Source organism: Patiria miniata, unplaced genomic scaffold (genome assembly GCF_015706575.1).
Source record: "Patiria miniata isolate m_02_andy unplaced genomic scaffold, ASM1570657v1 HiC_scaffold_1, whole genome shotgun sequence".
Taxonomy (NCBI): domain Eukaryota; kingdom Metazoa; phylum Echinodermata; class Asteroidea; order Valvatida; family Asterinidae; genus Patiria; species Patiria miniata.
In genome coordinates, this window is record NW_024037047.1 from 29,049,446 (window position 1) to 29,076,716 (window position 27,271).

At 40.8% G+C, this 27,271-nt stretch overlaps 1 protein-coding gene across 1 annotated transcript in view; it reads left to right on the forward strand.

Moving 5' to 3' along the window:
• The first annotated feature begins 905 nt into the window (after nt 1–905).
• LOC119728056 (EH domain-containing protein 1-like) overlaps nt 906–27,271 on the forward strand; it is a 37,238-nt gene continuing 10,872 nt past the window's right edge. The window contains exons 1-3 of the mRNA XM_038200135.1: nt 906–1,087; nt 11,089–11,182; nt 22,017–22,071. Coding sequence (XP_038056063.1) covers nt 921–1,087; nt 11,089–11,182; nt 22,017–22,071 — 316 coding nt within the window. The 5' untranslated portion in view covers nt 906–920. The remainder of the gene's footprint in view (nt 1,088–11,088; nt 11,183–22,016; nt 22,072–27,271) is intronic.

Consider the following 27,271-nt stretch of genomic DNA (forward strand, 5'->3'; position numbering starts at 1 on the left):
TACTTGAAACAAGTCAGTGTACCTACGCACATGGGCGTCGCAAGGGGGGGCACTTGCCCCCCCCCCCCCCCCCTCCCCCCCCCCCCCCCCGGAAAAGCAAAAAAAAAAAAAAAAAAAAAAAAAGGAAGAAAAAAAAAAAAAAAGAGGCGCGAAGACAAAGTGGTGTAAATTTAATGAGTTGGGGTGGGGGCAAAATGTCCCTGCCCCCCTCTAAAACTGATAAATCGAGAATGTGTTGAGAAATACAAGCACTTTTTGGCAAAAAAAAATTTTGCCCCCCTCTAGAAAAAATCCTGGCGACGCCCATGCCTAGGCAGTTTTCAAATTATGCACATGAAGTGTACAAATGTCTCTTGATCGTTTGATTAAACTTTACCACATCTTAACCAGTTTGGGCCAGAGGACGTGTACATGTATACACGCAAAAGTTTTATGAAATTCAGATCGGATGACTGATAAACTGGCAACGAGCAAGGCCGGAAATATCTCAACCAATTTGCACCGGAGGACGTGCATACACGCAAAAGTTTTCCGAAATTCAGATCGGATGACTGATAAACCCGCAACAAGCGAGGCCGGAAATATCTGTCAGCAACCTGCTCGCAGTTAGCAAGGCCCGAAAGATCAGGGTGTGCTACCGTACCCGCAGCTCATGCCTGAATCCGTCTGGCATCGAGGTTCCTGAAAAATAGTCCTACATTGTACGCCTGGGTCTGGTCAAATACAACTGGCTTGAAATGGTTAATTCACGAATTAATCAGAATTTTCTTTCCTACATGTACAGAAGGAAGTGTGCTTAAGTAACCCAAAGAATGACATTCTATTCCTTAAGCCATTTCCTGGTCACAACAAAGCTCGGCCACCGAGCAAACATGTTTTGAACCTTTTGCCGTTTGCGTGCGTGTAAACACAATTTGGCAATGATACGCTTACTCTCACTGTCACACTGTTGTTTCTTGTTCATTGTTTCTGCAGGGTTGATCTCAATTGCGGACAAGCTCGGCCTGCGGCTGCTGGCGCCCCGCAAGAAGATCAACATTCTTCTGATCGGGAACCACTCTGCCGGGAAAAGTTCTTTCATTAATTGGTAAGTTTTCAAATTACACATGTATACAGGTACACAAAATGAACAGTTTTCGTTGACCCATCCAACAGCATTTTCGGGGGGGGGGGGGGGGAATCGAAATTTAAAAACATTGATAATTATGAATGGTGCTAAGATTGATTGGTATGAAAAAGTAAACTTTTTCAGCCCTGGCAGGGACTTCTAGTATGTCACTTGGTTGTGGTCGGTCTTTGTCCCGAAAATTGACCAAAAGTATGGTGTTCCATATGTGCTATTGGCATCGCATTTTTCAGCGCCGCACTTTTCAGCTCTGGCAGGGATTGTTTTGATTGATCTCATGCAAGACTTCTTGCAACACGGCCAGAGCTTATTTGTGTGGTTTTGTTTTTTTGACGAAAGAGGTTTTTAGGGTCATTGTGTTCAAATGTTGATATTCTTGGGAAGGATTGAGCAATTTCCGTAATTTTTTTTCATCTAAAAGTAGATGAAATTGGTTTTCGAGTCATTATTGTTTTTGGTGCTACACATGTACAAATTTTTTTTTAATTGAAACATATTTCAGGGGGTTTGGGTTCCACTTTTTGGGACTCACCCTGTAATATGCAATGGAAGTCTTTTCAAGTGGATTCAATAATTTCATGTTGAGTAATAACTCCATTTGAAGAGAAAAGAAAAAGCCAATCAATAAAGCAAAAACTAAACAAACGGTATTTGATTAATTAAAGTCAAGAATCATTCAACCTTAAAAGATGCACCTTCACGTATGGTCATACATATTTGCAATTCAATTTATTTAATGATTTTATATCTGAGTTATGACATCAGTGTGTTCAGAGCAGGTGAAGTATACATGTATGTACATGTACTAACTGTAATTAGTATCTTTTGTCAACCAAGAATTTAAAGCTTCTGTTTCCTGTCCATATCGTTCTTGTAAATCCTAAGTAGAAGGGGGAAAAAACGTACGTGAAGCTAAATACCTGTCCCGTGTTAGCTTCCTTTTTCATTTATGACACATCCTGTGAGGGAAACAAATTAATATTGCATGATGGTGTCCTTGCTTTGGCTGATAGCAGCTGTATTACTATTGGTCAGGTGTAGATAGCAGTCCGACCTTGCAAAGTAATCAGGTAATTTTAGTATTTGGTTGGCCGCATGGTTAACTTTTCTGATAATTTCAGGAAATTGTTTTGAGTTTGTACACTTAGTCCTTTTAGAATCTGCTAAAAAAGTTCTACAACTGCTGGTATTGGTAATACAAAACATTTGCCGTACCTTTCAGAAATGGATGGATTAGGGAGTTAGTATTTTATTATTTTTTTTATTATAAGTAATTTATAGCAAATATTGTTACACAGATCTGTTTAAAGTTTTGATCTGATACATCGTGCCCTGTGGAGACATGCACACAATAGGGATCAAAAGATTGTATACGTCTCCACAGGGCAATTTCTAGATGAATACGTCTCCACAAGGTTTTCACGAAATATATGGATTTTACTAAAAAAAAACTAGGAATTATCAACGTATGTTGTCGCAAATGGTAGAGTTTTAGAAAAGGGATATTAACCCTAACCACCCTGAATCCTTCAAAATCCTCCTTGCCAAAGTGGAGGAATTTGGAGGATTGAGGTTACGATACATAGCAAAATTGCGTAATGATTTCGTAGGATGCACTTTGTCAAGGTCTTGGGCCGGACCTTGTGTTGTTTTTGCTCGGCCATGCATAAATATAGGCCTGGATTATGCTTGAAATCCTCCGTACTGCTCCAGGATGTCACTGGCCAAGCCTCAACATATTGACAGTCACTGTCGCAGGATTTTGCAGGATTCAGGCAGTGTTCACCGCTCCATGGACCATATTAAAAAAATAATGGAGGAATTTGCAGGATTGAGGCTATGCTATTTTTCTATGAGGCCAATTGGAGGATTTTGCAGGATTGAGGCTACATCCTAGCAAAAAGGCCTAGAGAGTTAGGGTTAAGTCCGAATTTCAGCCAAGGAAAATAATTCTGGTTAAAATAAGAGCATTTTGAAACGGTACTTTCAAACTCGAAAACTTTAGTACACGAGAACAAAGAAATTTCTCCACAAGGATACAAATTTCAGTATGTGTGTGTTCATACCCGGTACATGTACCCGGTAGATGCTGGAAAACCAAGAAATAATATGGTTATTTCAAAGGATGATTGATCTAGTGACTGGATTTGAATTTTTCTTCCCCTATTTTGCAACCTGTCCCATGACAATGTGGTTAAATTACCGAGGCAGTGGAAGTCAATAAAATCCATTTTTGGACCAAGACTGTAAAAGACCTGCAGCCAATGTCACGAAACAGTGCGTAACTAATTACGCCATGCGTTGGACTTGCGCAACAAACGTATTGCACGCAATAAACTTACGATCGTTTTCACAAAATTTGACGTACCCGGTACATGTAGGTGTGCAACGTTTTCAATAATCCAAACATCTTCGACGAGGATATTAAAGCATTTACGACGGCTGTTTGTGTATGATTTTATTGGATCATGAAACAGTCGTTGAATCACCTCCACCCGCCATTTAAAAAATATTTTTATTAACTCTAAAACCTCTTCCAGGGGTAAAATAGCGAAATCCTTTTCCCCAGGATTTTTGCAGGATCGAGGAAGGTACCGGTACATTTGGAACCCTGCCATTGTCTTTGCAAGGGACTTGGTATCCCCGTGCAGTATACAGAGTGTACCATTTGCTTCCAGCACATTGGAGGCTTTTGCAGGATGTATTTCAGGAAGGCTTCCAGCCATAATAGGTTAGGAAGTCAGGGTTGAGTTGAGTTCACAATTTCAGGTATTTCCCAGTATTTCCCACTCTGGCTTCTACTTCCTGAACAGTAGTTCCTGGGATTTCTCAGGTTTCCTAGGATGGTATAATTTCCTGCACCAGTTTTTCTTGTCCAAATCTAGTGACTGTCATGCATGCTCTACACGTAAGATGGAATTTTGCGTCCGGGTGATGTAAATCAAATTAGGTTTTTGCCCTTCACCAACGTATAAACCAGGCATGCAATTTTTCCTCGGATCCGCTGATTTCCTCGTTTTTTACTTCTCATGAATACCATTATAAATTGAAAAACACTGTACAAAGTCTTGTGTGGATTGGAATTTCCTCGTTTTATCTAAATTCCCAGTTGCATGCCTGATAAACACTGTAAATGCGGTACCTGCTGCTACCCGGTATGTATACATGTACATGAGATTCAAACCAGCCAACCGATCCCGTTGGCTCAGTGGTCGAGTGGTAAGACATCTGCACTAGAAAGCAGGAGGTCGTGGGTTCGAGTCCCACCTCAGTGATTTTTCCAACTTTCACTCGGGAGGTAACACGCGTTGGTAATGGTATGTGCCAACTCAATATAATTTTACAATGAAATACTGTAGACGTTCATATAAAGGGTGTCTCCCCCCCCCCCCAAAAAAAAATGAACCCTCAAACCACCCTCTTTGTCACAGTTTTTAAAACTGCATCAGAACTATTGATACATATTGGAAAAGTATAGTTCATCAGTTGATACATATTTGAAAAGTATAATTCATCAGCTTTTCAGCAAAAAAAAAATATTTTGGCCCTATAAAACAACGGATGTCGTGGACAAAATGAAAAAGTGACATCTTTGTTTAATTCGGGTGTTTCACAGTGCAGTGCGCCACCAAGAGTTTGCCATGGAGAGTCCATTTTTCAAGTTTACAGTCGACAAAACATGGCCAATTTGAATGAATGTCAGTAGACAACTTCAGCTTATTTATTATAGATTGGGGCATAGTGTTCTGGGGCATACATAGGTTCGCACAGCGAGCCGGAAGACTAACAATTTCAAAAGTCCCACGCTGTGAATTTGTGGACCATCTCGCACAATGCGTTGGGGGAAAAAATGAACTCTCTGTGGCAAACTCTTGGTGGTGCACTGCATTGTGAATCGCCTGAATTGGCCACAACTCAACAAGTTTTGAACCGATTGAAATTATGTTTTCAGTATGTTAAAGCTAACAAATTAAGGTTTATGGACAAATCAAAATAAATTTGACTTCTAAAGCTGTGAAATAGAGGGCACTTTAAGGGTTCGGTTTTTTTTAAGACACTTTGCAGTTTCAAATTAAAACTATTCAAAAACAAGTTGGAGAGTAGATTGGTGTAGCATTTCTTCCCCATTTTTTCTTAGTGAGAGATACACTGTACGTGTATGCATTTGTTTGACAATTGGTTGAAGTAGATAATTAAAAACACAGGAAATGAATTTCCATGCTCGATTTAAAAAGTTATCTCATTTCAAAACCTTATTGCACCACTTTAAGTTGTTGTGTTAGAAATTTTTATAATAGCCACAAATTATGTCTAAATAACAGTTTTCTGAGTCAGAGTTATACTCATTTTCCTGCAGAGGAAAGTGCCAGCAGAACTGGCGTAAATAAGTCAAAAGGTCAGGTCATGGTGTTTATTAACCAAATTCTCCTTGTACCAGCTCATGCCTGTGAAATATCTGTGGTTTTCTGTTAATGAAAAACAAGGTTAAACGAGCTGGCTAACTGCAGAAGGTGCACCTGTGGACTGAAGGCAACTTATAATTCCTTGAACTGTAGGTGCTTCTCAGTTCATGGACAGTCTTGTGCTATGTAAAATTAGCTGGCCGTCAAACAAAATAAATCAAAAATCAAAGGGCGAATATCCCTTTGTCCTCCTGCGATGGTCTTGCTAACACTTTGGGAAACGTGTTATCAAGTTTGTGTATTGGGGCCCTGAAGGCTTTGGCCTTACATGTACATGTATGCGTGGGTCTTGCTAGTTCATGGGGTCAACCGCGTGGCTTTGTGTGTAGTTGTGTGGGTGCTCGTTCAGGGAGCGTTCAGTATTTGTATGACTGAGTTATGGGCAGTGCTGCTTACAGTTTGTGATGCGTGGGGCTGTGTGGTGCAACGCTTGGGCGATGGTCCAGTTAATCTTTGGGGCATATTCAGGGGGCCTTGGGCCTTTGTGGTCAGGCCCCGGCTAGTACCAGTGATCAGAAAGTGGCGGGAGTGTGGCGTGCTGACCGGGACGTGAAGTGACCATTTCTGCTGGACGCAGGGTGTGGATCGGATCATTGGGCCAGTGGACAGCATCGGAGCAACATGGTCAAGCGTGGAGCTGGACAATGTGTACTTGTACCATGGATCACCCAAACTTATTGTACTTCGCTACCGGAACCCCAACTGGGCCAGCTCGGCTACACAACACCTTTTCACATACATCAGGACGAATTGTTGAGACTCTATGGCCGGGCTCCTGCTTTCTTTGGGTTCAGTTAGAAGCCCATTTGGATAGAATGTGCTCCAGTTGTACCAGATTCTGGTGACAGTAATGCTCAGATACATCATGTACGCCGCTGTCTACAGATTTACTGGATTTTATTGATGACAAACAATAGAGTAAGCAAACTTTTTCCATTTTTCCTCGTTTTTTTTTTAACCATAGCATGTGGCTTTCTTTGTCTTGAGTATCTTGCCCCTGAATGCACAGATCCAATAGTTGCTTCTGTAATTTGGGGAATTTTGAAGCACCAATCTTGTGTTTAATTCGTTCGTAAAAGAAGCTGTCCTGTTTTGCATGTACATACAACTATAAATAACTGACTCGTGTTTCATCAAAGGGAATTTTTAATGTCGCTTCCAAAATATGGGATTTCAGAAAGTACCTGAAGAATTTCATGTTGAACACTACTGTCCAAATTATTTTTATATGAATTATGAAATTTTTAACTTGTGCTTTTTGGATACTTTTACAGCTCAGCGGAAGCAATATACAGAGTATATTTCGAATGGCACATAAATACACTCTGTCTTAAGCTCGGCAAATGTTTTTTGTAAAATAAAAAAAACACAAATTGTACAGAAATTAGTGTAGTTGATCTAAACCATTAGGCCTACTACAGCCGATACTAAGTACATGTACTTTCAAACTCTTGGCTGCCTTTCAGGTTCTTCAAAAAAAAACAAATTAACTTGTGCTTTTTGGATACTTGCACAGCTCAGCGGAAGCGTTCCCCATGAAGAGTAGATTATGGAAGATTTCCCCTCAATTTCCCCTTCCCCCTCAATGAATCCCCACCTTTCTTTCCCCAACCCCGTCTCGCACGTCAAAAGCTCTTTGATGTACCTACATGTACTGTACATGCGTGCCTTGGGGTATAACTTTGTTCCGCACGCATTGCCTGGCCGTGCGGTTAAGCACTAGTCAATTGACCATGCACATGTAATTTGCTATACGTCCTGTAAGTGGATAGACAAGTTGGTTCAATGGCCGACCAGTTTTGCAAGTAGTCTACTCGGATACGATGTAAATCTTTCAGCGTGTCAAATATTCATGTGGACGAGAGAATGGTATTGCATTCTGGGATTGTTCTCCTTCGGTGCTTGTTGTTGCGATCTGCTTACAAAGGTTTGTTTCATCAACGAATGTCATGTGATTTGAGTTTTGAGTCATTTTTTTCTTCAGGTACATGTACATGTGATGAATTGACACATTTCAAATGTATCTTAACTGTTTTCTTTCTTTTTTCCTGCACGCGTTCTTAAAGACGAGACGCACGCGCATTTTGCTATTCCTAGTGGTCCAAGGAGCCCTGAGTGCATGTGTACTACATGAACCTGAGCGCGACTCGCGCAAGCCTTGCGCCACCGCAGAAAATGGCTGCCGCCGGATTTGTCAATACTTGATATTCAATTGCTTTTGTTTGTGAAAATAATTCATGTTTACAACCTCTTCCAAGCATTTTGTTCTTACATTGTACAACTGTACAATGTACGTGTACATTACCTGTACAGTAAAACACCGCAATAGCAAACACCGCTATAATTTACATTTGGCGATAACGAACATCCCCTTTGCTTCCTGAAATAGTAAATTTGAATATAATGCACATTCACTATAACAAACACCCACTAAACCGAACATTGTTTATAGACCCCATAATGTTCGTTATACTGCAGTTTTCGTGTTCACAGTTGTATGCATATTGTCAATATGTTAAAAATATTCTTTGACTCTTACGTACATGATACGGTAGTTATGAACTGATACATGTAAACTTTAATGAAAAGCTTCAGCTAAAAAAAAAAATGCTTTAGTTACCACCTCTGCACAGTAAAACAGATATTGGTAGGGCTCATATACATGTACATTGTACATGTACACGTGTGGATTAGGCATCAACATATAATGCATGTACAATGTACACGTTGCGTAGTTTGACCCGCATATTGTGTTGTTCATTTCAATCCTTCTGGATGTATTACATCAGGCTATGACAAAGCAGTTGACCTCTTAGTCAGCTTGTTTTCCCCGAAAACACAAAAGAAGGGTTTGGCTATATTATTTATTTTATCTGGAATCTGACTCACCATTGGTTGAGTATTAACTGGATGTTTTCTACCCAAGTTTGTTTAGTTGAAGGGGGTCATTTCAGGTACAGGTCATTCAACCTTGCTTTTGCTTGGAAAATAAAAATCAATTTTATTTTTTTCAATGTTCCTTTAATATTAATGTATTTTATTGTAAGTGTATAATGCAGTGAATTGAATTCTGCTTACTTGCATGTATTTTTGTTGAATGCGGATGTCAAAGAGTTGATCAATTAATATGTAAACAAAACGAAGTACATGCATGAACTGTTTTCGTATTTTTGTTGAATTTGGAAGTCCAGTGCTGTATAATTAGTTGATAAGTTCGCGGAATTGAGAACTTCAATTTTACATGTAATTTTATAATTTACATGTAGTTGTTTGTGTGTGGCCAGTACCGGTAGATTGATGTCACGGAATGTCACTTTCAGTTGACATGATCTGTCTGAACGGAAGCGTTCACGGGAAATACTAGTCGCATGGGTTCATCGACCTCCAACATTTGACAGGAAGAACATTTTTACGAGCGTAGACAGCACCGCAGGAGTCCTGCACATGCTCGGCCTGATCCCAATTTATAAATTTCCTCCTCTTTTGTTTTTTCTGACATTCCAGATGTTTTCCATTGGGCCGTTTTGATTTCAGAGAAAGATTTCCATTCAGGTTTCTCTGGGTTTGTTCAGTCTCATAGCTGACTTTTGAGAGTGAAGTTGACGTTTCGAGTGTTGAGTCGGCTTTTCGAGTCAACTTTTCAAGTTTTGAGTTACCGTAACTCCCCAAGTTTCAGGATAAATTACTGTGAAACTCATAAAAGCACACTTGAAAAGCAAAGTCAACTGAAAACAAAAGTTGTCAAGTTGAAACTCAAAAAGTCTACCAGAGCCTTGAAAAGTTGACTTCAAATTCAGGAAGTAATGTATACCGGTACTAAAAAAAACTCAGAAAGCTAATTTGAAACTCAAAAAGTCAACTGGGATCTCAAAATTGTCCACTTGAAATTGGAAAGTCAACTGGAAATTCCAATGCACAAAAGCCAAAGCTACGGTATATTAAAAGTGAACTAGAAACTTGGAGGTCATCGAAAGAAAGTAGGGCTTGATTCTGCAGTATAGGTACATGCACTTGTTATCTTATGATAGGAGAATTTTTTTACAAAGTGCAGTTATCCCCTGGGAATTCTATGTTTTTTTTTAGTTCATTATCAGCTTGATGCTAAACATGTTGCATTTTTAGCAGAGGCTGGTTTAAAGGAAATACATGTATATGCCTACAACATTTGTAAACACCGAAAAACAAAACCACCAAATTATTATGAACTTTGGATGTAGGCCTACATGTGTAAGTGCATAACAGTCTCAAGCATCCTGTGAAATCATGGCACCTGGTGTGTTGTCAATTTTAAGAAAAGTGGACTTTTTGTAGGCCTACTAATTTCCAATGCTGCTCTGTTTTGTCTGAAGCAGGGTCACGGAACCAGACTACAAGAACAGCTTTTTGTTTCTTGGTTTTTGCAGCATGTACATGTATCAACACAAAACTTCGAAAAAAGTTATAAAATCTTCGATTTACACCCTAAACAAACGTGTGTGTAAAATACTAATTCTCAAATCCATCCGTTTCTGAAAATTACAGCATAAGCAAACGTTGTGTATTACCTTTAAAGAGGGGGAAAAAATGGCATTCCAAGGAAAATGAAACCATCGGGAGATAATAATATCCTAGGATATCAAACGTGATTGCCAACGATAATGGCTGTTTGACATTTGGAACGAAAACTAACGTCACGCCTGATTTGGAAACTTCTGCATTATTTTTGAGATTCTTATCAGCACACTTGTGTGTATTTATAGAACATAATCTTGTTTTGCATTTTTCCTCTTTGACCAAATGCGATTGTGTAAAAGGTGTTTTCTTTAAAGTTGCCTTCTTGTGTGTGATTACATTGTACATGAAACAAGCTTTAGTTTTGATCTTTTTAAATTGCTTCAAGCTTAAAGATTTGTTTCATAAATGTAATTTACGACATGTGCCCCATGTTTGATTTGAGTTGTGCAGCCTTCCAAACCGCATGTGGATTTTAGCTAGAAACCATGGGCAAGTTTGCGCAAGAACTATTGTTGACCGTTGGTTAACCATAGTTCGACTAAAGTTAGCCCGAACTCTGTCTAGTCGACAATGGTTGACTATGCTAGTCGACTATTTGGAACCAACCTACTGGGGCTGGTTGCATCGCTGGTAACCAATAGCTGCGCGCATTCATAACGTACAGCAGGGAGCCAGGATCCAGACGTTTTGCGATGACATTTTGACCAGCGTTTGACAAGAGACGTTCGCACGTTGCTATCAGTGCGCAGGCATAAGGTACGTCACAAATCAAGCACTAGTCGACTAATGATCCTTGCCCGAACTTGGCCCATGATTCCAGGAAATCCACAACAGTGTACGTGACATAAATCTTGCAATCTTATACTAGAACTTTCACTAGAGTTACTCCCACATGGTGCAGTTCGTGCCAGTGGCTTTACTTCCCTATTTGAATTCTAAGCTCTGATGTGTTGTGTTTCTTTTTTGTTTTTCCATTCCCTTCCCTTGGTTTTGCCGTATATACAGGTATATCGAGGAACATGTCCAGAAGACGGGGGTTGCCATCGAGACTCAGGGATTCACCTTTGTCACGAGCGGTCGCAAGCGAGAGTCACTCACGGTAGGTTGCTTCTCATACCCTATTGATATCGTGGGATGTCAGGCTATTGCCGTTACTACCACATAAAGCCCGGTTCATACTGCATGCGAACGCGAAGCGAATTTGACGTCTTTGAAACATTAGCTGCGAAACTCTCCCGAGTTGAAATGTGTTCAACTTTTACGAATTCGCAGCGCAAGTACTCCCCGTGACGTCACTTCGTGTTCACTTTTGCTTTCGCGCCGAGTATGAACCAGGCTTTATGGTGGTGCTCATTTGTGTATTCCTAGGTGGAGAGAAGAAACGTTGGTGAAGTGGCTTGCTCAACAATACAATATCACGTTAACAACCCTCTTATAATTCCATCTTATATTAGTTTATGTGGTACCCGCTGTCATGTACATCAGATTCGAACTGGCCAACCGATCTCGTTAGCTCGGTGGTCGAGTGGTAAGCCATCTGCACTAGAAAGCAGGAGGTCGTGGGTTCGAGTCCCACCCGAGTGATTTTTTCCAACTTTCACTCGGGAGGTTACACACTGAGTATACAGTGTTTAAACGTCGGTGAAGGGCAAAACCTAATTTGAACCCTCTTATTGTTTGATCATTCAAAGACAATCAAAAATTGTTTCCAAGTGCACTTCCCTTTCCATGCATAGCAAACAGATCACATTCATGTAAACACTGTGACTAGTCAAATTTAACCAAGAGACAAAAGAGGTAGGTAGCAGATTATACAGCCGGCATGTCAGTCAAAGCATGGCTGTATCAAATTAACAAGGGAATTCTTAACTGTTAAAAACAGTCACTTGAATTTGCCAGCTAGAGAGGAGGGGTACATGTATCCAACCAAATGGCAAGATTCATGTGCTGTTATGAATCAAAACTTTGTTCGCGTTGGAGTTGAGATGTTCATTAAAACTGTTCATTATAAGGTAGCAATTCCATCTTTTGAAAGACAGCAATTCAACCAACCATTCACTTTTTGGGTCTTACACTGAATTTGGTCTGAGCAGATCTATGTTAATTCGGGCGATTCACAATGCAGTGCGCCACCAAGAGTTTGCCACGGAGAGTTAATTTTTCCCAGTCCATTGTGGGAGATGGTCGACAAATTTGCAGCGCGGGACATTTGAAATTATTCGTTTTTCCTGCCAGAAAGTTCGTAAGCGTATGATTCAGGTATCTGGTTGCCCTTTTCTTTTTGTTTTATCAATATGGAGTTTTTTTGTAAGGCGGCAGAACGCTTTGCCCCATCTATAACAAATTAGCTCAAGTTTTCTACTGACACTCTTTCAAATGGGCCATGTTTTGTCGACCGTGACTTTGAAAAACGAACTCTCCGTGGCAAACTCTTGGTGGCGCACTGCATTGTGAATCGCCCGAATTGTTGTGTAGTGAAAGTTTTGACTTGAAGATTATGTAGAATTTGATCACGGGTTACAACTTGCCTGAAATATCGTTTTGTGCAATGCAAGGAGACCATTATGCCTGGGATCTTTACAATATTGCAACTGCCTCTTTGCAATATATTGCAACTGCATGCGTGCAATTACCGCACCGACACTCTGTACTCATTACAATCAACCTCGGCAAAGATTTTCCCCGGATTCTCCTCGCTGACACTAATGGAGAGGTGATAAGATAACAGCTGGCAAACTGTGAAAGCTCACTCTGCAGACGCTCTTGTTTTTTCCTCTTTCTTTTTTACCCCCTTTTGCTCTTAAGAGCGCGGCTGGCATATCGCAGTAGGCACTTGCCTTGTTTCGCTGGGGAATCCAAACGATTATATCGCCCACGTCAGGGGTCGCATCTGGGCCCCCGCGGCAAGAAGGCAATTAGCGCTTGAGGAAAAAGAAACTGATCCCAATCTTTTGTCAAACTTAACTTAGCATGCAATATCTTGCGTGGTGAGTAAAGTGAACATTATTTGGTTCTTCTTTTTTTTTCTGGGTTGAAAGTATCTATATTGATATTCACAACATCATGTACCCTTTTCTTTTGGAACTTTGACATTCTGCAGTTGTTTAAAAATGGATTTGCCATACATGCGTGTCGTGGTCATTTATTCATCAAACTAGTTTGTCATGCATAAAAAAAAATCTTTCTTGGACCCACGCACATTAATGCCTCCCTTATGTTAACATTTAAAATCAAAGGCTTTTAGCCTTTGCACATTCAGGTACTTCACTTAGTAATTTTTAAATGTGGTTTTTCGTGAGTGAGGAAATAAAAACAAGGCTTAAGGCTAATTTGGCGACAGCCATTTTCTGAGGTGGCACCGCGGTAGCGACACCAGGCACCAGGCTCGCGCGAGTTGCGCTCAGGTAGTACGCACACACTCCGGGCACCTTCAACCAATAGTGTCACCAAAATAAGCGCGCCTTGTCTTTAAGAGTGCCTGCGGTGTGCCCACGAGCATGGCACCACCTCAAAAATTGCTTCTAATTTTGTTTGCTAGATTACACTGTCTTATGGTCACCTTAATTGTCTGAGACTTGTAATTTGTGAGAGATTAAGCACCCCCTTCGCTCACAATTTAGTTGATTTAGTATTTATGCCTGCCAAAACCTCGTTAGGCAAAACATGCTGGGACTAAAAACAAGGCATTATTGTGGAATGTGTAATCTCTTATTATCATTTGAAAAATTGTTGACCTGCCGTTTGTCACGTTCTCAATGTAAACCCATATAAGTTTATCAGCACATATGCACACAGTATCGCCTGCTCAGTGTGAGTGTGTTCTCTTTCGTTTCATTGGCCAGGGTTTTTTAGCCTGTTGGTCAACAAGTCGATGGCTTTGCTGGCCTTAAGTCCTGGCTGACCATGCATGAATTGACCTCTGGTGAAGGTTAACTAGACACAGTGGTCACGTCGTCAGTCCGGTCGCTGTTACATTGACCACAATATCTCCTGCTTTTCTTTATCAGATTACAATGATCTTTTTTAATGTGTGTAGGCCTACTCGACGAAACGTGCTGGTCCCTTTTTCTAGACTTCTGTTTCAAGGAGAATACTATAAAAGGACATCATTTAGCCATGTTGTTATGTAATTTGTTATTATAAAAACCTTAATGAGGACTCATCAAAAGCACCCAAACGTGAAGCTGACAAGCGTGAAGAAACCATTGGAGATATACATGTAACTTCAGGTAACATGTATTTTGTTGTAAACCCAAAGAATCAGGCAGAAGCTGAAAAAATCCCACCTAATTCACAAGTGGGCTTTGTGGGATTCGAACCAGGTTCACGGAGGTGAAAGACATGGAAAGTTCCCATGCAAGGGGGGATTAACCCAGATACAATTTCTGAGAAAACCCAAAACCATAAAATCAAACGGGTACAGAAACTGAAACATCCAATCCACACGTCGGTCTGGGTGGGCTTTGGGTGGGCTTCGAACCTGGGACACAGAGGCAGAGGGCAAGGACTGGTGTTCTAGCCAGCCAGGACATTTCGGTAACAGCATCTGGACCATAAGAAAACCCTCATGAGCTTGTGGTCACTGTGGATGTTATTTGTAAACATTCCCCAAAGTCTGGCCCACTGGCCTGAGTGTCCTCATAGGGTCAGCTATGTGCTAGGCCCCCTTGATCCAATTATAGAGAGTTGTGACATCTTTATGTCCAAGCACTGATGGCCAGTCTGGTGGTCAGTGGTCACCCTGGGTGACCCTTGGTTATCTGGCCACAGCCCTGGTGGTCATGTTGGTGCAGTAATTATGGGCTGTGGTGATCCCACTGCTTCCCCACTGTGCAGAGTGACTTTTGCCCAAGTTACAAAACACTGTGGTTGGAAACACATTCTATTTTGGGTAAAATCGTGGCATGTGTTAAGGCTGTGATAACTTTAGTGCAGTTAGTGTGGTTAAATATTTGTGTGTGTGTACTGTACATGAACCAACCAAATATCATTTTGGCTTAAACAAAAAAAGACCTTGGTACCAACAGTTCTTGTACCGGTACTTGGCCTTAAGTTTAAAAAAAATGTGTCGGTACATTACATTCACACTTAACATGTTACTGAAATTGTAAGGGTTTATACTTTACAACAATGTGCATACATGTACATATGTACATGTACATTGTACGTATACATTTACCTTTGTGGTAAATACACAAGTGAATATATTGATTTAATTCCAGTACTCTGTACATGAAATCCTTGCATTGGGACTGCTTTTGTCAGTTCCATTCTTTTTTCACATATTTGGAAGGGAGGGGGCCGATTGTGCTTTCGTTTTACTTCATTTTGCATATTTTTTTTTTTTAACAATTGTGGCCTTGGTTGTCCTAACCACTGCTCAGTGGTCGTCTGGCTATCTTGTTTAGTTGAGAGCTTATGGCGTATTGAGAATACCCATAAAGAGAGATCAGAGTGACCATGCCAGGAACTATGGAGCACCAACCTTGGGAGCTCTGGTCAGTTCAGACATGTTTATTGATTGACTGGACAATCAAAGGGGGGGGGGGCTCAAGGATGTCTGGACATCCCGGCTGGTCCATTCTCAAGGATGGGGGTGTCCAGGGAGGAGAGGAGGGTGCGGCCGGCTGTAAAGTTCCACAGACGGTTAACGTACATTGGATGCAAGAGCTGGGGCAGAGCGGGAAGCTGTAATTTTTTTTTGTGCGGACACACCTTAGAAGCTTTTCTTTAGACCATTACAGTGCCGTTAGAGTGGATTTTTCCGTCCTGATGAGGATATTTTTGAGGTCTTCTGACCTAAAGCCGTCCATGCGCTTGCATGGAAGGAGAAAATCAATTTGCCATGCATTTTCAGCAGTGGAATTAAGAATACGATGAGTTTTTTAATGCCATATTTGTCCAAAACGGATACATCCATGGAGTGCACATATGGTTTGACTTGTCTGGATACTACCTGATGATGTGTGGCCACACAGATGATGTTTGTCAACAATTGCTGTAAGTTTATATTTTTGTTTAAGCATGTTGTTCATGTAGATGTTTTCTTTATATGGTTCATGTAGTTTCTCCGCAGTGGGAATTTTTATGACCAACATTCACAGGAGAGAGAGGTGGATGGTCTTTTTTAACAGATTTAATAAAATTGATGAAATTTCAAAAGATGTAATATTCCTGCAATTTGAGAGAATCAACTGCAGCGCAGCAGATCATAAGCCCCTCAATTGTTAACATTAAAAGATTTGTATACAATAATGGACAAAACACACAGGAAAGTTTCACATATTTGGGTCATTCTATAAATTTGGGGTCCACTTTTTTTCATTTCCCTGTTAAATCAAACGTAGGATTTTATAATAACCCCTTTCCACCAAAAGAGATATGTGCATGTACATGTACAATTGGGAGGGAACGAACATACAGTACATGTACCAGGACATATTTACACATGTACAATGTGTGTAGACTTAAGATATATATGCAAATTATGTAGACATAAAACCAATTTAATGGCCACATCCAATCCAGTTATTGTCCACATGGATTTGATCCAATCAGTGGCTGTCTTTGAGTGTCTGTATTTATTCGATTTAACGTAATCATGTACAATGCACGCAGCCATGTGATACTTGAACTCGATCAATTTGAGTAAACTAGTGAAATAAGCTTGTGGGTGCAACACGGAAAAAAATCTCTTTCGTGAGAAAGCGGTACTGGTTCTGAAAAGAACAGTTTCAAACTGCTCTGTTTGTCCTCGGGAGACGAGACTCTCTGCGGATGAACAGAGCACACTGTTTGAAATGTCGAGACCATTCTGGCCGCAACTTCTTTTCAGAACCACCACTTCTGCACAAAAGAGATAGCCATGGTGTACCTGTGAGACTACACGTAGTTTAACACTCAGTGCCAAGCGAAGCTTCAAACAACACAGGGCGGCCCAAAAAAATGCAACCCTGAAAAGAAAAAGGATCGTCAGATTGTTATAATGTTAATATGACAAGTGTACAAATGAATTTGATATACATGTACCTTTTATTTTGCACCTGAACAGGTAGCTTATCCTTCTTAGTTCTATTTTTAACCCTTTCAGCATGATAAATATGACAAAGAAATTGCACAAATGAAGGATAATTGCACAGTAGGCTTACAGTAAAATGTTTCACTGTTTGAAGTACTTGTGTACAGGATGAAAAATGACTACTTGTACATAATTGGCATTTTCTCAGCAACCCAAAGTGCTATTTTCATGACTGTTTTAGTATTTGAAAGAAAAGCTCTCAGCTTTAATCTGATACCCAAAATATAAAAATCCACCCATCCCTTCTTTTTTTTTTTTAAGCAAATGCTTTAGGGTGACATTTTTTGGGGTCACCCTGTATGATCAATTTAAAACAAATCCTGGAAAAAAAATGCAAGACTTTTTGGTCAGGCATCCCACCCCCTTTTCTTTCCCCTCAAGGAAGCCATCATTCGAACGAATGTTTCATGGCCAACCTTCCTGAATAGACTGGCGTGACCATGTCTGCTGACGGACCGCATTTCAAGCAGAAAGCCGTCATGTTATGTTATCACTGAAGACAGCCCAGGGATACCAACTATTGTCTGCCTTGACAGTTTTGTTTGGGGATTAAGCAAGCTTGCTGTAAGGCCCCAACTTCACTGAGCCACGTTACCTGAACTTATTGCTAAGCAAATTACAGAATGTGCTAAGTAAATATCAGTGGAGAACCAGTCCATTAGCAGCATACATCGCATTGCAGTGTAGCCGGTAACCACTTTTTGCTAAGGGAATCTTTCCTGTGCTAAGCACAATTCTATATTCACTACTTAGCAGTGCCATGAAACTGGCACCTCGCATTCCGTTGATAATGATACATCATATCACTTCCATCTGCTACAAGAGATAGGCTGTACTTGTAACACGTAGCAGGCAGCAACACTGGTGTTCAGTTGAAATAGCGCCCTTGTGTGACCATCTGCTTGCCAAATTGAGACTTCTCACCAAACTTCCATCAGGACCAGCAAGTTTAAACTGTTACTTTGATAGCGTCACTTGTTTCATGTTTACTGTGCAGCATCATTGGGCATACCATGAGTTTACTAGTTGAGTGTAAATTAAACAGAATTTGAATTTGGTATGGTTAGGGCCGAACGAAACCAATAAAATCTTGAATAAAGGCATTGACTAAATGTGGAACAGCCAACGTAGGGCTCGATAGCTTTGTTGGTAGAGTGACGGAACAGTAATCTGGAGGTCGCAGGTTCAAACCCTGCTCCAGTCAATTTCTTTGTTCAACTTTACTTAAAAATCAATAAGATTCTGTATAGTTAACACTACAGTTCGGGGTTAATGGTTGAATCGGTGGACCTTCAAGACAATTAAACCCAAAGAATCCCAAACCTACTCAGATCTGTCAAAATCCACAAGGAGGTTAATTTGCAGGATTTTAAAGGATTGAGGAAGGTACTGGTACAGTCCAGTCATGCTTACTTTTTATGGGGTTTGATGCTGCATGAAAGTTAACCCATGTTACCCGCTAAGATTCTTCAGAATCTTCTAGGATGTCTTGTGGGATTTTTTTTGTAGGATTTAGGAAGGCGGTGCTTTACAATAATTTAAATACGACAGAACCTGAAAGCTAGAATTTGTAATTTGAGTTTCTGCTTAACGATGGATTTTGAAGGGTTCAGGAATGATTCGAGAAGGATTCAGGGAAGGATTTTGGGAAGGATTCGGGAAGGATTCAGGAAGGAATTGGGAAGGATTCGGGAAGGATTCAGGAAGGATTCTGGAAGGATTCAGGAAGGATTCAGGAAGGATTCGGGAAGGATTCAGGAAGGATTCAGGAAGGATTCGGGAAGGATTCAGGAAATATTCAGGAAGGATTGGGGAAGGATTTGGGAAGAATTTGGGAAGGATTCAGGAAGGATTCAGGAAGGACTCGGGAAGGCTTCAGGAATGTTTGGAAGAAAAAAATATGTCCGTTATCTTGGGATGAACAGCTCATGAATGTGATGTACTCAGATGTACACCACTGACTCTGCTCCTTGTACACCTCTGACTCTGGGGTGTTGTGATTGTACATTGGTTACACGTCTGGATTCATTTATAGCAATTCGACAATGAAACGATAAGTTAACTCCCAAGTGAACTTTTTCGTAACCCATGGACTTTGACTTTGTTTTTATTTACTCTGGAAATTCTTTGGTCCTCTTGAGTATTGTATTTAGGTCAGAGGACTATTTTTACCAGGAACCACAAGCAGGCAAATGAAGAAGAGGTTGACAAAAAAAAGTAGATGGAGAGATGAAATCACAACATACATGGGTACGGCAGCATGGACAAGATTGGCTCGACAAAGAAAGGAATGGTTGTATTCATGAGGAGGGCTTTGTCCAACAAATTGATGAACTTTAGGCTTATGATGATGATGAATGAATTTTTACTTTCTGCTTGGAAAGTTCTTAGTTTGACAGCTTAAAGAAGCAGTTTCATAGTTATAAATTAGGCTGAATTAGGAAATTGACTGGAGGTGGGATTTGAACTCGTGACCTACGGAACACTGTACAAGTGTGCTACCAACTGAGCTATCCAGCCCCTGTTTGCAGTCCTGTGGTTCTACTCGGTGTCCTACAGTTAGTTTGGTACTGTCTGTCCTCATTTTGTCATTTCCTCGATATTTTGAAATCGCATTTTCATCATCATACGCCAGGAACAATTTTCGTCGACATCATCCAGCATACATACATGTACTGCATAAATTATTCTGTGTTCCTGTTTTTTAAAGGATCGGCGCAGTATTCACGGAGCCACTGGTGGAGACGCAAAGCTCTCCTGTCTCAACTGTGGTCTGCGTGCCCCGGGGGAACCAAAAAAATCATACACTTTCCAACTCTTTTTCAACACGGAGGTTAACGACTTCTGTAAACTCCAGCCTTGCCGACATTCATGAGTAATGTGCAAACACTCATGTCTACCAGACAGCTGATCGTTCATGTCGGCTGCACTGGATGTTAATACCACCCCCCTTATTTTTTCTCTCTGTCTGTGCCGCCAGTCCTGCCCACCATTGGACGCAGGGGGTCTAGTGGTTGAATGAGCAAGCAATGTGCTGTTGACTGCCATTGAACCCTGCGGTTAACCGCACACAGACGACGGGTTAGCCGAAGGGCAGTCTGGCGTTATCAACAGCCTGCCATTGTGCCGCTTATGTAGCTCACTGCACATGACAGACGTGCGGTCTGCAGTTGGGGAGTCCCCCGGGTTTATTCAGTGTGTCAGGACCAATAGGGCGCTCGTTGCCCTAAATTCCTGTTTGTTGAACATTTTCGGAGAAATTGACAAAAGGGTTGCGGGACGGGTCAGGAGTGCATTAGGGTCATTCCAACCATAAGCTTGGATTTCTGAAAATTTGGAGTTAGTATGTGGTACTTGGGATAGTGGAGTGGAAAGTAAGGATGACATTTTTATGATTCACACCCGTTTGCCAAACGGAAATGTCGGTTTTAGTTAGGCAATGGTAGCAGTTGCCAAAATATGTTGTGTTAAGGAAGTCCTACTGGAACCATTACCCCTGTGTGTCATTGGCATTCTGTCATTAGGGAGAAGGCAGGTTGTAAGTGGTTTTTTTTTTTAAGAATGGTGTTTTTGACATTTTTTATTTTCCAACAGGATCCATTTTAATAAACAGATGTACATGTAGCCTACATATGTTGTTTCTCTGTGCATAAACAGACAGTATAAAATTTAAAAAAAAGGCAGTATTGAACTTACATATGATACATGTATAATTAGTATTCTTCACAATTTGTTGTGCAAATATTTGCCGATACATGTGTGGATTAACCACATGTTTTGAATACATGTTTTGTGCGCCGACCACTGCACCGCATTACTTTGATAAAAGCATGTCAGGTACCGGTACTCTCATTAAGGAAAACAAGAAGATAGCAAGTTGCCATAAAAAGACCTGACAATTTGGACCTGTGCCAGTTTGTGACGACGATTCTGGCTCGAGGTGATAGTGGGGTAACGATGTTGCTCTGCGATAGTGTCTTGTAGTCCAACACAGTTATTTTGCTACCTTATCAAGTTTTTCTTGAAAACAGTTTTTTTTACATACTAATAGCCTGACGTTGTTTGTCAAAACGTCTTGCTTAAGTCAATGGCATATGAATTTACATGTACCGGTGTAGCGTGATTATCCGACTCCATGAAATGTGGACTCATTGGTAGTATTGCACATGCGTGAGTACAATAATATGCTATTTTTAGGATCATTATGGGAGAGTGACCTGTCACGTGCGAGGGATTAACCAATAGTTGGAAAAAGGGGTCAGATTTTCATAGGAGTCGGATTTTCATATGACACCGGTACAGTGTTTGTTAGCTTCCGGATACCACCACGGATACTATCGACGAACGCCTTGACCAAGGCTAGCATCATGAGGCATTAGACACCCTCTTAGATCAGTCACCATCCTAAACCCTTCAAAATCCTCCAGGAGATTTTTGGAGGATTTTGCAAGATTGAGGAATGTACATGTACAACCCAGCCACTATACTTTTACATGGGACTTGAGGACCCCAGCCAGTACATGTACCTTGTGTAAATGTGTGCCCTTTGAGGTCAGATACTGTCAATGGCGGATTTACAGGGGAAAAGGGGGGTGGGGGATAAAGGAAATCAGGGAACACCCTACCCCTCACCCCCCACTTGAGCCAAAGTTGGATCAGCCCCTGCCAGTGATGGATTTAAGAGGATTCGGGAAGATTCATTGCGAAAAAGCTGAGGAAGTTTTGGTTTATAACTCCAAACATTTTCACTTGCTTCACTTTGGACTGTGTACCTGTACAATGAACCTCAAATTGCGGTACTCCATGCTTACCGGACTATTTTCCCTATTTTCTGTTCCCTTTCTGTCTATTTTAGGGCAATGCAACGCTTCACCTGTACCCCCACTTCAAGGAACTGGCGCAGTTGGAAGGTGAGTCTGTCAGGCATGCAACCTTTCCTCGGATCAGCTGATTTCCTCTTTTTTCATTTCCCATGTGTGCCATTGAAAATAGAAAAACACTGTACAAAGTCTGGGAAAGATTAGAATTTCCTCTTTTTTTGTGACTTCCCAGTTGCATGCCTGGTCTGTAGTTATGAAAAGAACTTGTTCGCTTGATGTTCTGAATAGAATGCCGAGTGCTCTGTCCAATAGGTCAAGCTAAATTAAAGGGCCAAGCTAAGCTACAAATGTACATGTAAAAATTTTAGATTTTTAATTTTTTTTATGACAACTTGAGGCAAAATGATAGCTGAAAGTTGCATCTCCGTGCTCTTCAAGAAATTCATTTCCCCTCCCCTCTGTTTATAACAAATTATCGAGTTGTATGTTTTATTCCAACCAAAAACTTCCTTCCCCCCCCTTTTTTTTTGGGGGGGGGGGCATCTGAAACCCCCTGCAACATGGTTTTAATTTTCGTCACAAACAGATCCGCCTTGCGAGCAGACTGGCTCCTGGTCCGTACATTATCGATACTGGTTGTGGGGCGGGAACCAGCCTACCCCACAAGTATGACGAACGGAATTATTGTCAGGCCGCTAGCAATTCGAAAGTTGTAAAGTAATAATTCAGTAACTGAAGATGGGCCAATTTTCGTTGGTCAATGTCGCATACAAAAGTGAATGCATGTTACTTTTGTATTGCCAGAAAAATAGCAGTTTAGAAAAAGAATAAATTTTTCAGGATGAAAAGCGAAAATAGTATGATGAATGTACATGTATGTATCTGTAACTAGCAAACAATCACTAAGTACATGTAAGGAATAAAATACTGGTTGCCAAAAATTCATGTTCTGCTATTTAAACAGTCACAGACAGTCAAAATTCACTTCCACTTCCCAGCTGTACTTTTAACAAAGGCTAGTCACCAGCAGGCAGTTCATTATGTCAAGCAAGCACTGTGACTAGTCAAACTGGGTCAACAGACAAAGCATGCAAGTTGTGGTCACAGCTGCTTTATCACTCACCCGGAGTCAAAGCATAGCTGTATCAAGTTACATTGTACTTAAACAGTTCCAACCAGTCAATCCTGCTTTATGTGGGCTGGGAATTCTTAAGGATTGGAAACAGTCACTTGATTGATTTTGACTGAAAGGACTGCTTGGCACAGAATGTATGTTTGCATAGGAGGGTTACTAACTTCAGCCGTTCTCAGCAAAAAGGTTGATTTTCGATGATTCCTCCTTTTCTAAAACTTTATCTTCCAGGCAATGCAGATCGTCTTGTTGGGGGGGGGGATTGGTTTGCAAAAAACAGAGTTGCTTTTATCGTTAATGATAAATAACATTCTTTGAATCTCATTAGGAAATGGCATGATACTGTCTTCTTTATGTGCCATGAAGCAAAGTTCTATTAAGTTGGTCGGTCAAAATTAAGGTTTTTTTCACTAAAAGTTACCTAGTTTTGGATCTGTGCGCTGTGTGATGCTGGTGAATGTCACTGGTTCCTATATCACCTTTTAATCCACTCAGCACACAGTGGTGCGTACCAACGATCTGAAGTCGGTGCAGTACACATCACAGGACACAGGGGCTGCACTACAAAAAATGACCGTCAACGAACGCAATTTCATTTAATTTTTTTTTAAAAATGGTTGTTTGTGCCATGCTGGTAGCCCACTTACATGTAATTGATATATAAATGATGGACAAGAGAAATCTGATAAACCGGTATGACCCCTTCAACGCCTACGCTTAATGATACTGTCATCTGTAAGTGTCATCCAGTTACCGGTACAAGATAAAAAAGAAAAAAAGAAAAGATTACGTACACCGCTGCAGGAAAGTTTGCCTATAAAACAGAGTACTCTTTGCAAGCGAGGGTACAATTAGTGGTGGAGTTTGTCTGTGCCAGATCCCACAGACGGCTTAGTCGAGTCCATCACAAGTCCATCACAAGTCCATCACAACTCCTGCAGTCCCAAGTCCAGTCACAAGCCAGGCATGCAACTTTTCCTCGGATCAGCTGATTTCCTCTTTTTCGACCTCCCATGTGTGTCATTGAAAATAGAAAAACGCTGTACAAACTCCAGGAAAGAATTGAGTTTCCTCTTTTTTTTGTGACTTCCCAGTTGCATGCCTGACAAGCTATTCAAATGAATTATGACAAAAAGCATTCCTTTGTTATTGTTCACTTGTGTTAGTTGTGACTGAACTTGTAAAAAAAAGAAAAGACATTGACATCACCGGACTTGTGATGTGATGGGATTGACCGCAACTCCGCTGCAGAATGACTTTAAGAAATGCAAGAATGTCTTGTAAGGAAGGCACAGTTGATGACGACCGGCTTGCTTCGATGGAGGTCGAGCTAGGAGAGTTCCAATTTGGCGGGACATCACCGGTGCCCACGTTTGTTTTTGTCTGCTGTGCGGTCACATTTCACTGGTGGGCTGATGCGTCCGATCTTTTCAAACACCATCAGCTGCCCGGTGAAGTGTAGTCGCGCGGACAGGTGGTCTGTGAAGTATCTGTGTGGCACGCTGCCAAGATTGGGAACGGCCCGTCCGACTAGACACGGACCATCACGGTTGCATTGGTTGGGAACGGTTTGTCAAAACTTCATGCATGGACAATGGGTGGACCTCACAGTGTATGTTCATCCTGAACCCAGTTACATCGCTTCAATCATTTTTAAAAAGTTTGAAACCAAGAACAAAGTTAGAATCAAGCGTGAGAATTAGGTAGGTAACATGCACTAAATTATACCTAACATCAAGTACATTGTACATGAAGAGTTTGACTTATAAAGTTTGGAGTGACTACAATGTACGTAAAAGATCTGTTGTTTCTGTCGTTAAGAACATCACTAAAATTTAGTTAATTGAAACCCAATGCAAATCTACCGTCCTGAAATCAAAATCTATTGTTTTAAAATCTTCTTACATTGTACATGAAGAGTATGACTTATAAAGTTTGGAGTGACTACAATGTATGTAAAAGATCTGTTGTTTCAGTCGTTGAGAACAACTCTAAAATCTAGTTAATTAAAAACTAATGCAAGTCTACCGACCTGAAATCAAAATCTATTGTATTAAAATCTACCTATAGATCGACCAGGGTTACTCATAATACTGTTATGTTCAGCTCAACTTTATAATGTAGACACAGGTCAAACTTCAGAATCAAGATGCACAGGATTGTCATAACATTAAGAACAAATCTTGTCATTTCCCTAAATGACTTACATGCAATTATCCTATTCCTAAATGTGATACACTCAAACATTTTTGTGAAAATACCGGCGTTAGCATGGTAAAAAAACAAAACATTTATTAACAGTCCAGGTGTTAGCCGAAGGTGTCATTGGCATCCCCCACGTGTATTAAATAATCATTGCCCGCATCACAGAGGACAACAACTTTGCATTGACTCGGAGACAGTTCGTCCAGTTCACCTTGTTAGCCCGCGTGTGCTTCATTACTACATTTGGCTGCATTCTGTCTGAACCCAAGGAAATGCAGCATGATGTAGTGGTGAAGTACGCCGGGCATTTTGCTTCGATTGGCTCATGTCGTCTCATCACCACATCAGAAAAGTCGACGCAACTCAACATTTACTAAAAACACAGTTTCTAAAACTTAGCATGACAGAATCATCGGGTATTGACAAAAGCTTTTACAGCTATTTCCGGGGGGGGGGGGGGGGGGGGGGATGAGGGGAGGGGGTAGGAAGGGGCGGGGGGGGGGGGGTGTTAATACAGATTTTTTAATGTTTTATTGCCAACTCCCTTCATATTTTTTTTTGGCTGGGAAAGTTCCTGAATTTTCTTAACCACAACATGATCTTTGCTCTCATAACAACATTCAGTGGGGCAGATAGGGGAAATATTTGGGGGAATTGTGCCTTTGATAAACAAGCATGGCATTTGGCACACAGAGTATGTGTTAAAGATAATAAGGCCGTCGCAGATTTGTCCTTTGGAAAAATATAGGGAGAATAACTAGCAATCTTCATAATTTTCAAAATGGCGGCCGTTGCTTGTTATTCTACCTATTTTTTTCAAAGGATAAATCTGCGATGGCCCTATAGCCAGATATGTTTCTCATGACATACTCTGACTGTGTGCCAAATGCCACGCTTGTATCATCAATGGCACAATCTCATCACCTCTCTGCCGTACTAATTGGAATGAAAGTAATGGTATTGCCTATAGTCGTGGTTCAAAAGTTTGGTGCAGTCTTCTTAATGCTGCTGGTCCATGGCAAGCCCAGCCAAGCCATTACCGAGGTACAGAGGGTGCTTTTAACTAGAGCACCCGCTAATCTAGTTTTGGGAATGTTGGCACATGGACCCGCATATCCATGGATATATCGTGTGTGTGAGGTATGCTTAGAATTTCTGGGGTCCAAGTTGTCGAGATTTGGTTCATCTTGCCGATATGGTGGCTTGGTTGCACTTGCCATGGACCGACTGTGTTATGGGAGCATAATGAAATCTTGTACCAAAACTACAGGTCCCACAGTCCTACAGTCCTTAACACTAACTCCCAATGTGTCTTTGCTATGAACCGTCCTAAATCCTTCAAAATCTTGCTCTGTGCAGTATTACAATGTCACACTCTTATTACTACGTGAAGTAATATTGGTTGGACTCTACCTTCCTCAATCCCTTCAAAATCTTTCAAACCAGCATGAAGCATTTTCTGAGGATCTGGGTGGGCTACCGTTGATCCATCAAAATCAATGAAAACCAAGACACTAAGATCACATACATGTACATGTAGACTCCTTTTCCTTCAAGTTCAATGCAACATTTTACAACCCCAACCCAAAATGGAATCAAGAAACACGTACATTGAAAGAAATCAAGGAAAACATGTACCGGTATACATGTAGGAAAAAGAAGAAAAAAATGAAATGAATAAAGAAAATGCAATTAATTAATAGCTGTAATAATCCTATGGGCTTGTTGATGGCAGGTATTGGAAAGACACTCAAAGCGCTCAATAAAGGTCAATACATGTAAACATTGGAAAGAAAAACGATCGGAAAACATTATACTGTGTGTGTCAATAAAAACGCAGGATTAGAAACAAAAATATTAAGAATATAAACCACCCCTATTCATCATAATGTTAACCCTCATTTCAAAGTACCTCTCCTTCTCTTCACTATGCTTTTATCCCATCTCATTTGG